The sequence below is a fragment of the Dipodomys ordii genome, unplaced genomic scaffold (assembly GCF_000151885.1).
Source record: "Dipodomys ordii isolate 6190 unplaced genomic scaffold, Dord_2.0 Scaffold73, whole genome shotgun sequence".
Taxonomy (NCBI): Eukaryota; Metazoa; Chordata; class Mammalia; order Rodentia; family Heteromyidae; genus Dipodomys; species Dipodomys ordii.
The window spans coordinates 8,441,232-8,453,702 of NW_012267289.1; the positions used below are offsets into that span (position 1 = coordinate 8,441,232).

At 38.0% G+C, this 12,471-nt stretch overlaps 1 protein-coding gene across 1 annotated transcript in view; it reads right to left on the reverse strand.

The window, feature by feature from the left end:
• Positions 1-1,913: 1,913 nt before the first annotated feature.
• The window catches only part of Gabrr3 (gamma-aminobutyric acid (GABA) A receptor, rho 3), a 39,389-nt gene continuing 28,831 nt past the window's right edge, over positions 1,914-12,471 (reverse strand). The window contains exons 8-9 of the mRNA XM_013024110.1: positions 7,335-7,531; positions 1,914-2,216 (exon numbers count right to left, since the gene is read on the reverse strand). Of these exons, the coding sequence (XP_012879564.1) occupies positions 1,914-2,216; positions 7,335-7,531 (500 nt within the window). The remainder of the gene's footprint in view (positions 2,217-7,334; positions 7,532-12,471) is intronic.

Here is a 12,471-nt window from a genome sequence, read left to right on the forward strand (position 1 = left end):
GACAAACAGCAATATGTGAAGAACTAGACAACTGGAAGATAGGAACTTTGCATATTTATCCCATTGGTTTGTAGATTTTCATGTTTGTTTTTACATAAATTATATAGTCTTTGGGGAAATTCAGAAACAGAATCCAACTAAATTACTTTGCCAAATAATAGCTACAAATTGCCAACCACCTAAGATTTTAATCTGTGTTGTATTTTTAAAATATAATCGTATATTAAAGCATTCAAATCATTAAATAAACAATTAAAAATATATTTACAGGCTCTCTGTAACTAAATGGAGAAAGGTTAAATAATTACTTTAGCTCAAATTTGGACAGTATCCTAGAAAAATAGAATACTTGGAAAGTTTGAGAAAGTCATAGTAAGTGAAAAGAAAATTAAGTAAACAGAATTATTCTGCTCATGAGGAAATTGAGAATAGAGAAAGAATTTTCCTTTTAATCTTTTGCACTCAGAAGGGAGATATTTTTTCAGAATCTTAGGAGATTCACAACTGAAAACCAAAACCCATGTTACTATTAAATGGAAAATTATATTTTTCTTCACCTGCGTTAAATAATTTAAATAACTTTATGGTAAAACAAAAGGAACTACATTGGAAGTAATGCCCTATTTCACTGATTTCTCTTCAGTCAATTTCTGCAATTAAAGGAGTGTGAAATTTTCATATTTCCTGCCAAGGGCCTTTCTCTAAATGGTTAAAATTTCACAAAATACCCAACATAAAAACATGCAATGGGCTGACCTGCAAAGTGTATACTAATTATCTGAGCTTTATATACTCAACTAACATTTATTGAATACCCATTTAAGCTGATTTACTTGTTTAACCAAAGTTACTGAAGATCAAAGCTTTCATTCCATTTTTTTTCACTCATTAATATAACATCCAAACACACCTTGGGTCTGTAATTTGAGAGTCCACCTCCTACCTGCCATATTGTGGTTGTTCTTTTCTTTTTTTGTTATATTCTCTTTTCAGAATTCATACATCATGTTGGGTATACCTCCCTATTAATATTTGTTATCTTGGGTATTAACCAACCAATTTGCTATTACTTGGGTATGCACTCAGAGATGGAAGGATTGGGTGATTTCATACTTGTTTTTCAGTTTATATGGTTAATAAAGCATCTGGAACACGCAGTTGGACAATAGACATTTGATCATTAAAATAATTTATTATTGAAAAAAGCTATGAAGACTAAATCTTACCCACAAAATACTAGCTGCTATTGATGATTGATTGGAATGTGAATATTAGGCCCACAGATTGAGTGGGGTTCAGCTATTTTCCCTCTTTGGGACTCAAGATAATATACAAAATATTACAGACAAAAGAACTGAGTGGAGATAGGAAAAGGGCTCTTCCTGGGACTCCCAGTAAAGTGCTGACACTTTGATGTCCTCCCATAGGAGGACATGGTCCATGAAGTAGTCTGGCACTTGAATGACACTATGAAATAAATTATCCTTGAATTAATTACCTAGTTAAATAAAGAACATTTTCAATAAGAAAAGAGGGCCCAGTCCAGATAAAGTAGTTATGAAGCACATCCTTGTAGAAAAACATTTTTCCCAGCACATAAATGCCTGTGACTCTTATTTATGGCACCTAATCTTCATAAAATTTTGAACTCTTTCCTAGATGTAAAGCAGTCAGCTTTCAAAACTTCTTTAAGCCAGGAGACACAAGTGGTTCTCTCCCAGTTTAATATAATATACTACAACTCATATCCAAGAGTTTTAAAATAACATAATATGACTCTGATACAATTTTATACAGTAGAAAATCCACTTTGGGCTAGGGCTAGCAGAGTGTTTGCCTAGAATCTGCAAAATGCTGAATTTCATCCCAAGCACCACACACAATGAAAAGAATATTAGGGTAAAAGATCTTCTTTATACATATATCCCCCAATAAAACAAATTAAATATTATATACACAGTGGGAAATAAAACTCTACAATACATGTCAATATCATGGTTGTTTTCTAGGATGATTCTCCCAATGTTTCCTCCCAGGGATTTTCTTCTCTTTATCTGAGAGGATTCTGTGCAGGGGCTGCCTGTGGATCTTCCTCTCATGGAGCCCTCTTCTGAGTGTAGAGAAAAGGAAGTCTGGTCTATGTCAGTCTCGCTGTCATGGTAACAACCATCGAAGGCCATGGCTTGAACTGCATCTATATCGTACATTCCAGAAGTCTGTCCCCCCCAAAAAAGTGTCAGTAAGTCATAAACAAGGCCTTATGCATAAGTTATAGTAAAAATGTAAACCAAATTTAAAAAATCGTTTTTTTAAATGCTGGGAATGTTTTGTTCCTTAGAAAGAATTCTGGTTTTGCTCTTGGTGTCCAACTAAAATACGTTTTAGTAACAAATGACAAACATTTCTGACAAACAGTGAACCAACAAAGAGGTTTGTATTTATTTTTGTGAAATATTAAGGACACCGTAAACTTTAGTAACATATATCCTGTCACCGTCTCCTGACACAGTCCTGACCTGATAGATACTCATTTACGATACACAATTTTCTCCTTTGTTTCTGAGTAGGATGAGTGAGTAGCTTGCTATAAGTTTGTGAGTTCAAGTAGAATATGCTTATTCAAAATATCGACATAAGCCAAACAGATTTGGATTTCAGCTAATTTTTTCATCTTTAGAAAGAACAGGGAAGTGTGCCCAGTCTGTGTGCATTTTTTTAATCTTCTAAAGAAGAAAAATATAATCTAGTATTCCATTTATACTTGAATTAAAGATGGGTTAGGGAATGATTTCAGCTGCTCTTTTAAAATGCCAATTAGCCAAGCATTCCTAGTTTTGCTTTAAAATGATGCTATAATTTTTGCTATAAATTTTGCTATAAATGATGCTAACATAGCCCAAATAAAGAACATAAAATTGGTTTATTTTTCTGAAGGAGCAAATTCTCAGTGCTTTCTGGCTCCAGTGTCTGGTTGAGCCTAAACTGAACAATTTCTTTCAGGTTTTACTATGAGGGGAAAAGTGGTCAACACTAGGGTGAGGCAATGTCTCGCATGCAGCTGTTGAGTAATTGCTTTTCAAGGAAATAACATCAATTCCTGATTTTTTGGGAAGTAGAAAAATGAGCAAATATTGAGAGGCAACTCTAAATGGAATTATTCTGCACTCAACTTGGAGGTTGCAGAGCAAATTCTGCAATTGAAAACTTAGTATTTTTCTTAATTGAAAGGCCTGGGGACCCTGGTGGTCAGTGAACTGAACAGAGGAGCAATACTTTGAGCTATGCTATCCCTTTTTTACTTAGCTGTAGAATTTTTTTCACAACAAAATGACAAAATATCCAAGACTGAAATATGGACAAAATATTAAGACTGAATAATACCAGTAATATTAATAGTGAGTTCAATTGCAGATCTGATGATATAAAAACTTTTTTTTTTTTTGTCGGTCATGGGGCCTGAACTCTGGGCCTGAGCCCTGTCCTTCAGCTCTTCAGCTCAGGGCTACTACTTAACCATTTGAGCTACAGCACCACTTCTGGCTTTTTCTGCTTATGTGGTGCTGAGGAATCAAACCCAGGGCCTTATGCCTGCAAGGATAGCACTCTACCACTGAGCCACCTTCCATGCCCAAGTTGCACAGGTGGTTTCTAAGTCATCACACCAGCCATCCACTTTTTTATGTATTTGTTGGTGCTATGTTTAAAATCAAGACCTCACACTTGCTAGGATGGAGCCCTGCCCACACACCCAGCCCTTTTTGGAAGTAGTAACTTTTGAAGTAGAGTCTTACTTCCTGATAAGGTGTTGGCTTCCACCATGACCCATTTTCTTTTGGCTTTCCCTCTTAGTGAGATGATCGGAGTGTGGCACCACATCCATTTTCTTTCTTGAAAATGTTTTTTCCAGGCAGGCCTGGAATTACGACCTTCCTAATATCAGCTTCCCATGCAGCTGGAATTATACATGTACTTCACTAGGCCCAGCTATTGATCGAGAAAGCGTGTCAAGTATGTGCCCTGACTGAACTCAAACTGCAATTCCCCTTTACCTCTTCTTTCATCCAGTTTTTATTTGAACAAACACATCATCAGTGTGTTAAAGAAGGCAAATCTTTGAAAAATGAGTGTAATTTTCTGTCTCTGATTTTATCGTCTCAAATTATCTGTATAATTAAAGTTTTAGTCTATATTTAGGATTATGCTGCTATTTTTTTAAAAGTGTATAAATTAGTTCAATAGAAATAGATTTAGAACTGATATGGGGTTCGGTGTACTGGTCTATGACTATAATCCCAGCTACACAGAAGGTGGGGATTGAGAGGATCTGAGTTTGAGCCCAGCTGGGCAAAACATGTTAGCAGTAACCCATGTCCAATAACAAACCAAGTATAATGGCAGACATTTGTAATCTTAGATACATAGGAGGCATCAGTTGGAAAAGCATAGTTCAAGGCCCCACTTAAAAAAGCAGAGAGAAATAGAGTTGGAATGTGGCTTGAGTATTAGGGTATTTACCTTGGACTGCCAAAAAATAACTTATTTTCAATTTTCCACCAATGTCTACAAATAAGCACATAGCTAGGGCTTATTTTTTCTAGATAATAGTTCTGACTTTTTTAGACTGAGTACTAGATCTTGGAATTAGGAAATAAATTGAATAAGAGATCAGAAAAATAGCTTCCTTTCTCCATAGTGGATGGGGGTCAGTATGAGTGGTATCTTCCACTTCCTTGATCTTAGTGTCTGGTGGGGTTGGGATGTGTTTACCCTGGAATGGTAGAAATGGTGATGTGGGGAGGAGGTAGGTGATCAAGTGAAAGGATTGTTGCTTGGTTTAGATTTTCTTACTGAAGAACTTTATCGGCTATCCTCATTCTGCCTTTTCTCATCAGCTTTTCTCATTCTGCCTCAAATCATGTTCTGCTTCCTTCTGGGGGACAGGAACTGGCGTGTGTGACTCAGACCCCTTTATCTTCACTTTGGGATCTGTAGTAGTATCCAGGTCTCTCTTCTAAAATGGTATAAAAAGAACTGTACTACCTGGTGGAGTCATAAATTGTTTAGCTTGGGCAATAACCAAAGGAACATTTTTCAATTGAGTGATGAAAATTGGTGGTCCTCCTGCTTACAGACCTAAATGATGTTTGACAGCTTTATCCAAACAAAGTGATGTCATTGTTTCCATCTGTCTTGCTCTCCTTTTATTTATTTATTTTTTGGGGGTCTGGTCGTGGGGCCTGAACTCTGGGCCTGGACACTATCCCTCAGCTCTTCAGCTCAAGGCTAGCGCTCTACCACTTGAGCCACAGCGCCACTTCCAGCTTTTTTTTTCTGGGTATGTGGTGCTGAGGAATCAAACCCAGGGCATGCACGGCAAGCGCTCTACCACTGAGCTACCTTCTCAGCCCATTGCTCTCCTTTTTTTTTTTTTAAAGGAATATAAAACTATTTATTGACCACTGTTCACCATTATTTACAATAAAGTAAACAATATACAGTTGGGTAACATTCTGATTACTACAAAGTTGTTTCTCTGGCTTTTGTGGAACCAGTAACCCAATACTGAAAAAAATTGAACTTACATGTAAGGAATGAGTTGGGGTAAAGAAAAAGCATGCAGGTCAATAATTATAAAATTTTGATCATTTAGGCCAGCAGGTCCTAAATAGTTGAAATCCCTAACCAGTTGATTTTACATTTTCATGAGCTGAGACTTAGATCATGACCCATGAACTTTTAGTATACAGATTCCAATATTCTGTTAAGGAATGCTCACTACAGAAACTTTTAATGAAAGGAAATAAAAACGTCTTAGTTTTTTCATCTGGATGAGGAAAATTGTTGGTAGTGATAAATTTTTTCCTTTCAAGAAGTTTTGCAAACCTACTGCATTTGTCTATCTATGGCAGAGGCAGGAGGACCTAAAGTTTGAGGCTAGCCTGGCTACCTAGTAAGTTCAAAGCCAGCCTGCCATTGCTCTCCTTTTAACACTGGCTTCTAACTCAAATACTGAAAAGGGGTGTCACTAATGAGCCCGTGAGCTGGGAGGTATACTCTTCTTCTTTCTCCTCTCTCAAACATCCTCTCTCTTCAGAGGCCTCATATATCAGTCAGTCTGTTTATGATCCTAATGAACATTCTTATTCACACTGACTGTGAGTTCTTGACTCATAAGACCTTACTCATAAGAACTTACACTTGTATAGCACTTCACAGCTTACCAAGCTTTCTGATCAATTTTCACATTATTTGGCCTTTTTTTTTTCAGTTGTGGGCTTGAACTCTGGGCCTGGGCACTGTCCCTCAGCTCTTCAGCTCAAGGCTAGTGCTCTACCACTTGAGCCACAGCGCACTTCTGGTTTTCTGGTGGTTAATTGGAGATAAGAGTCTCATGGACTTTCCTGCCCGGGCTGGCTTTGAATTATGATTCTCAGATCTCAGCCTCCTGAGTAGCTAGGATTACAAGAGTGAGCCATCAGCGCCCAGCCTTATTTGGCTTTTAAAACAGCTTTATGAGGTACATCATTATCATTTTTCAAATATATATTTTGTAGCATGAAGATAAAAGTGGTGGAAGTCAGTTTGACATTACTTCTAACTCTAAATCACATCTTCATTTCATCCTAAAAATATCTGAATGGCAAGTAGAGCTTTTTTTTTTTTTTTGAGATAATGAAACCCTTACAGGAGGACATTTAGGCTGAGGATGGTGGTATATAACTATAACCCCAGTCGTTTGGAAGGGAGCTAAGAGGATCACAGTTGGAGGCCAGTTTGGGCAAAGTTAGTGCCAGATATTATCCTAAGAAAACAAACTTTAAAAACAAAAGGAAAAGGGGAAATGTGGGATTGTTTATTGGATGTAGACTTATTTCACCTTTGTGACACAAGGGCAATAAAAAACTGACCTATCAGGGTTCCTGTAAAAATTAAATGACAGGTATGTTAAGTACGTGGGATAATGCAAATATGTGATGATCATACCTTACACGTGAGCTATTGTTATTGCCTTCATCATCCTCAGCTACTTGAAAGGAAAGCCTCTGTAAAGCAGCCCCTTCTTTTCAAGGGTCCACTCAGCAGAGAGTAGCACATTGAGAGAAGCACCCCCCCACCTGGGTGCTCCTGATAAGGGTGGATGAGGATAAGAGGTAGCTAGACAGCACAGAACAGAGATTCAAGTTCAATAATAAATTGTCACCATCTTATAAACTTGGACTTGCTAAGAAATATGGACTTAACTCAAAGCCTCTAAGTCCTATCTGGATAGGATTTTAGAAGAGGATAATCTTCCCACATTGTAATGGGATCCAGTAGTCAAAGCAAGGCTGTACCTTCCTTCCGCTCTTGAACCTTTCCCACTCTTCCACCGTGGTAAGGTAATTCACAGCTGCATACTCGATGACTGACAGGAACACAAAGAGGGAGCTGACCCACAAGTACACGTCCACAGCCTTGACATAGGACACCTGAGGCATGGAAGTGCTCACACCAGTGACGATCGTGGACATGGTCAGCACTGTGGTGATTCCTGTCAATCAAAAAGAGCAACAAGCTCAGTAATACCGCCATTCAAGTTCCCAGATCTACTGCTAGATCATACCCGCTGGTGTGGTGCTATGGCAGTAGCAATGTGGTCAGCCAGTGGTGGGTGGTGAAAATCTCCACGTGGGCCTTGTGCACACAGCTGTCATTGGATTTTTATTTTCACCTCTGCTTCTCGCTTTCACCCCCATTTGCCCTTTCTTCATCTAAAGAGACAGAGTCAAATTATGTCAGCAGCTTTTCCTCAATGAGCTTTGCCTACCATCCCAGAGATGTAAAGAGGTGCTCAGTTAAAAAAATTATTGTTGGAAAGAAATCTCAAAGTTATTTTCTTTTTGGTATTTTTAATTTAAAAAATTATTTATTATAGTTACACGAGGAAGGCAATGAATACATTTCTTGTCAAGCATTGTTACCCCTCCTCTATTTGTCTACTATCCCTTCCCTCTCCCACCTCCCTCACTCCTCCCCCTGTTCCCCGGCCGAAGTTCTAAAGTTCATTTCCAATATACTGTCTTGTAGATATCATTGTTGCAATGGGTCATCCTGTGTCCTTGTTTAGCGTTTTGTTATTCCTCTTCCCCCTCCCTCCCCAATTACACAAATGTATATACAAGATTCAGGGTACCAAAATCAAGCACAGTGACAACAATGGAAAGACTCAAAAAAATCATATTAAGCAAAGTAAGCCAGACCCAAAGAAATAAAGGTCCCATGGTTTCCTTCATTTGCAATAATTAGTATACATCTAGGATAATTTTATCAGATGAACAGAAAAGCTATGTCCATATGACCATATAAGATGATGCTAAACAAACCCCGAGATATGGACACAAGAGGTCTTTCTTTATTGTTGTTGTTTTTAATATACTATGTGATATTTTTGTTTCTTTTGTTCTTCCCCCTATGGTATATCTCCTGTTGTTAAAGTTATTTTCATTAATCATTCCTATAGTTTAAGAATGGTCCTCATTAAGAAATGGTCTTTGTAACTACCTATAAGTCTTTCATGGGGCAGAAGAAACCTTGTGATCACTTCTTGAATGATCTTTATTACCTTTGAAGACTGTTATTCTCCAGATTAATCTTTCATAGTGAATCCCTATTATAGTTGTTCATAGAGAATATTCTAATATTCCAAGGCCATCATTATTCTCTTAGTCTCTTATTAATGAAATTGTTCATTTCGATTGAAATTCTGAGTGTATATGTGCTGGTTTTTACATGATTCACTAAAACCATTTGCTAAACCACTCTATTTTCCTCTGTCATATTTTACTTCCCCTCTCTTTCCTTCTTTTTCTTTCCTCAGCTTCTCATCCTGTTCTTTCATGGGCATCAGAGGTAGAGGGACTCCTTAGAATGATGGAGGAAAAATGGACTCAGAGTTCTTTAATATAATAAAGGTAACTCAGGATATTGGCAGGGTCCTGCCTGGAGAAAAAATATCATATTGTAAATATTTGGAATATTGTAAGTATTTGGAATAAATACTTGAAATATTTACAATATGACACATTGGCTGGAATGTTTTTATGTCTTAATTTCCAGCAGGGAGGGCCCAATGGAACCCTTAATGATTATTGCAAGTTGTAATGTGTCCAAACCAGCAGAAAAAGCTCCATGGCTTGCAGCTAAGTGTAGAGACACAGTATGGAGACAGCATTCACCAACAGATTTCCCTTGTGTATACAATAATTCTGTGAAGTTCTCCTGGGATGGTGCCCCATGTTAATCACAGTAGCAGCTCTTTAGAGCCACTCAGTTTGTAGAACCAAGAAAAACACAACCTGAAAATTTGAGTTACACAATGGAAGGACCCAGAATGTCACCTTGATTGAAATTCATAATAAGAAACATAAATACTACTCTAATGCTTAACATTAAACCCAGCTACTGTATCTTTGGCTTCCAGATTTCGTGTGGTAAAAGCTGCTATTTTCATATTCCAGGCTGTTTGCCCTCTTTGGCTCCAAAACACACTTGTTACATCAACATGGAGAGGTGAAGTTTTCGTAAACATTACAAGTACAGGTATCATGCACCTAGGTAAGTATTGGTCAGTGGCGTGTTGTGGCTAAGGAATATGAAATGAGAGTGGCTTAGTAATTGGCCCAAATTTTGTCTGGTGCAGGATTGGAATCTCTTTCTACAAGTAGTAATCCTATGCATTACACTCATGAACCTACTTCTCATTTGGGAAATGTAAAGGCAATTTCCTTTTTAAAAAATTGTAAATCAATCTCTGCACATGAAGAGTCTTGGAGGGAATGTGCTACATCATTTTGAGAAATACGTCAAGAGACAAAGGTAATTTATGCTTTTCAATAGGCATATGCTATTCAAGTCCAATCCCTTTCATACTTCACTGGTAGAAACCAAAGGAATCACAAACTAGCATTTCTATGCAGTAGTTTACCTCATAAGTTCAAAAAATTTGAGCTGCTCACTGGGTAGTGTGGTTCAAATCTGTAATCCCAGCTAGTCAGAAAGTAGAGTTTGGACTAGTGCCAGTGGCTCACACCTGTAATCCTAGCTACCCAGGAGGCTGAGATCTGAGGATCATGGTTCAAAGCCAACCCTGGCAGGAAAGTCCATGAGACTCCAGTTAACAAGGAAACAACCAGAAATGCTGCTATGGCTCAAAGTGGTAGAGCACTAGCCTTGAGCAAATGAGCTTAGCGACAAGTGCCCAGGTGAAGAAAGAAAGAAAGAAAGAAGGGAGGGAGGGAGGGAGGGAAAGAAAGAAAGAGTAGAGGTTGGGAAGACTATAGTTTTAGACTAGCCTAGGCAAAGATTAGTGAGAATTTAACAAGTTAGAGAAACTAACAAGTTTGGTGGCGGTAGTGCACACTACCTTTGGGGGAGGCATAGACAAGAGGATCATGGTTCATGATGCCCTGAGTGAAAATGCAAGACCCTATCTGAAAAATAAAGCAAGGGGCATAGCTTGGGGCATAGTTCAAGTTAATGTACCTGCTTAGCAGGTAACAGTATACCAGTACCGTTCTAATTGATTTTCTAAGATATGGAAAGTAGAGCAATATTCTTCAATAAACAGTAATATGGACATCGTGGATAGAGTAAGGGTACAGAACAAAGACATAACCTTTGTATTCAGAAAAGTCTCATCATGTATTTTGAATAAATGATTAATACAGTTAAAAAAGGAATTTCATTGTTTATATATCCCTAGGATGTTAAAAACTATCAGTCATTTTATTAAAAAAAAGGTTTTTGCATATAGTTTTATGTATTTTAAAAGCAGTATTCTGGATAAGCAATAATAATAACATTACTAAAACAGATGGGATGTAGGGAGGAGGAATGGTTGTCTAGGGGGAGTCAATGATGAGGAAACTGAAATATAAATTCCTAAAGCAGTAGAACTTGGATTCAGGGCTATTACAGCTACATTAAACACACTCATTATGTCTTGAGCCACCCCTTGGAAATACATTAATCTTGACAAACAGTATTCCTTCAAGATCCATTAAAGTTAACATCCCAATAAAGGAGTTTTGAATTATATGAAGAGACCATTTAGTTTAAAGAAAGGTCATGTGTTGGAATTAGAACATTATCTTCCCACCTACAGATAATGCTATGCATAGTTAGGAAAGTGTTATGAGAGATCATTTAGCCAGCGACCGTTTAACCATTCCACTCAGTTCCTCTGGGCCCCCACAGCTCCGCCATATTAACTTTTAACAACATGCATGAGGTGAGTTTAGGACACTCTGGGAAGAATTTCTCATGCTTGTGTTTCATTGGTCATTTGGGGCCAGGCATAAGGGAGATGTTCACTGGCCAGCACCACAGCAGCAGGCAGATAAGCACGGTTTGTGGTACCACTGAGTCTGCTCCCTTTTCAGTAGGAACCCTCTCTTGAAGGAAACAGGTATCTCTTCAAATGAATAACAACCATTTCCTTATAGGTTTAGGCAGAAAGGAAATGTGAAGTAATGTAAGCGAAAAGAAGATGAACTGAATATCCCAATCTCAATCTATGGACATTGACAACCGTATTCCCTCAAAGGTGCCAGACACCAGCATGTGTCATTTGAGGCCCTTCTGGTCTCTGTGATGGTTATGTAAATGGATTTGTTCAGAGATTGTACTGTTCCAAGTATGTGGTATGTCTTCTGTGAAGACATATATTTCTCATGCGTTGCTTCATGAGAAGACTTTGATGACCTTCTTCAGACACTAGTTTGCTAATTAAGACCACACTACTTAATACACAGTTTGGAGAATGGCATAATCCATGCACAGAGACCATACCTGAATGATAGAGACAAGGAAGGAAAGAGACAGGTAAATAGAAAAGAATGTATAATTCTAGTTATCCTTCCACAATTGTTCAAATAACCTTAAACAAATTTATTATCCCCTCACAAGCTCTCCTTTCCAAATCACATACAGGGAGAATATTTCTGTCACATCATACATTCAATTTGGAAGGGGGCTATCTTGTATGAGAATTGCCAAGTCAAAAGTGATATTTCTATAATGTTGAGGCTCTATTATAATTATTAAAATCAACAAAAGGTCAACACTAGAACCAGAGTAACTGTGTATTATGAAATAGACACTGGGCCCTGTGCTAGTCACTACAGGGTCTCAAAGATGGCAGCAGTGCTTCTTTTCCTTAAGGAACTAGTTACAGAAAAAGTATCCCTGCCTCGCAGCAGAACATTTAATAGAAGCGGTGTCTAAGGGATATCATGGGGTTCAGTGATGGGGAGACTATGTGTTGGAGCCATCAGCTGTGGACAGGTGGTAGGATTTTGACAGAGGAGACAGGTAGGAGAGGTAACCTAAAGAGAGGGGGAGCTAGAACAAATGTATACATAAGCAATTAGTCCTGGGATTTGAAAACACCGATTGTCCACATTACCTTAGTGTAAGTATATAGGGGCAGGG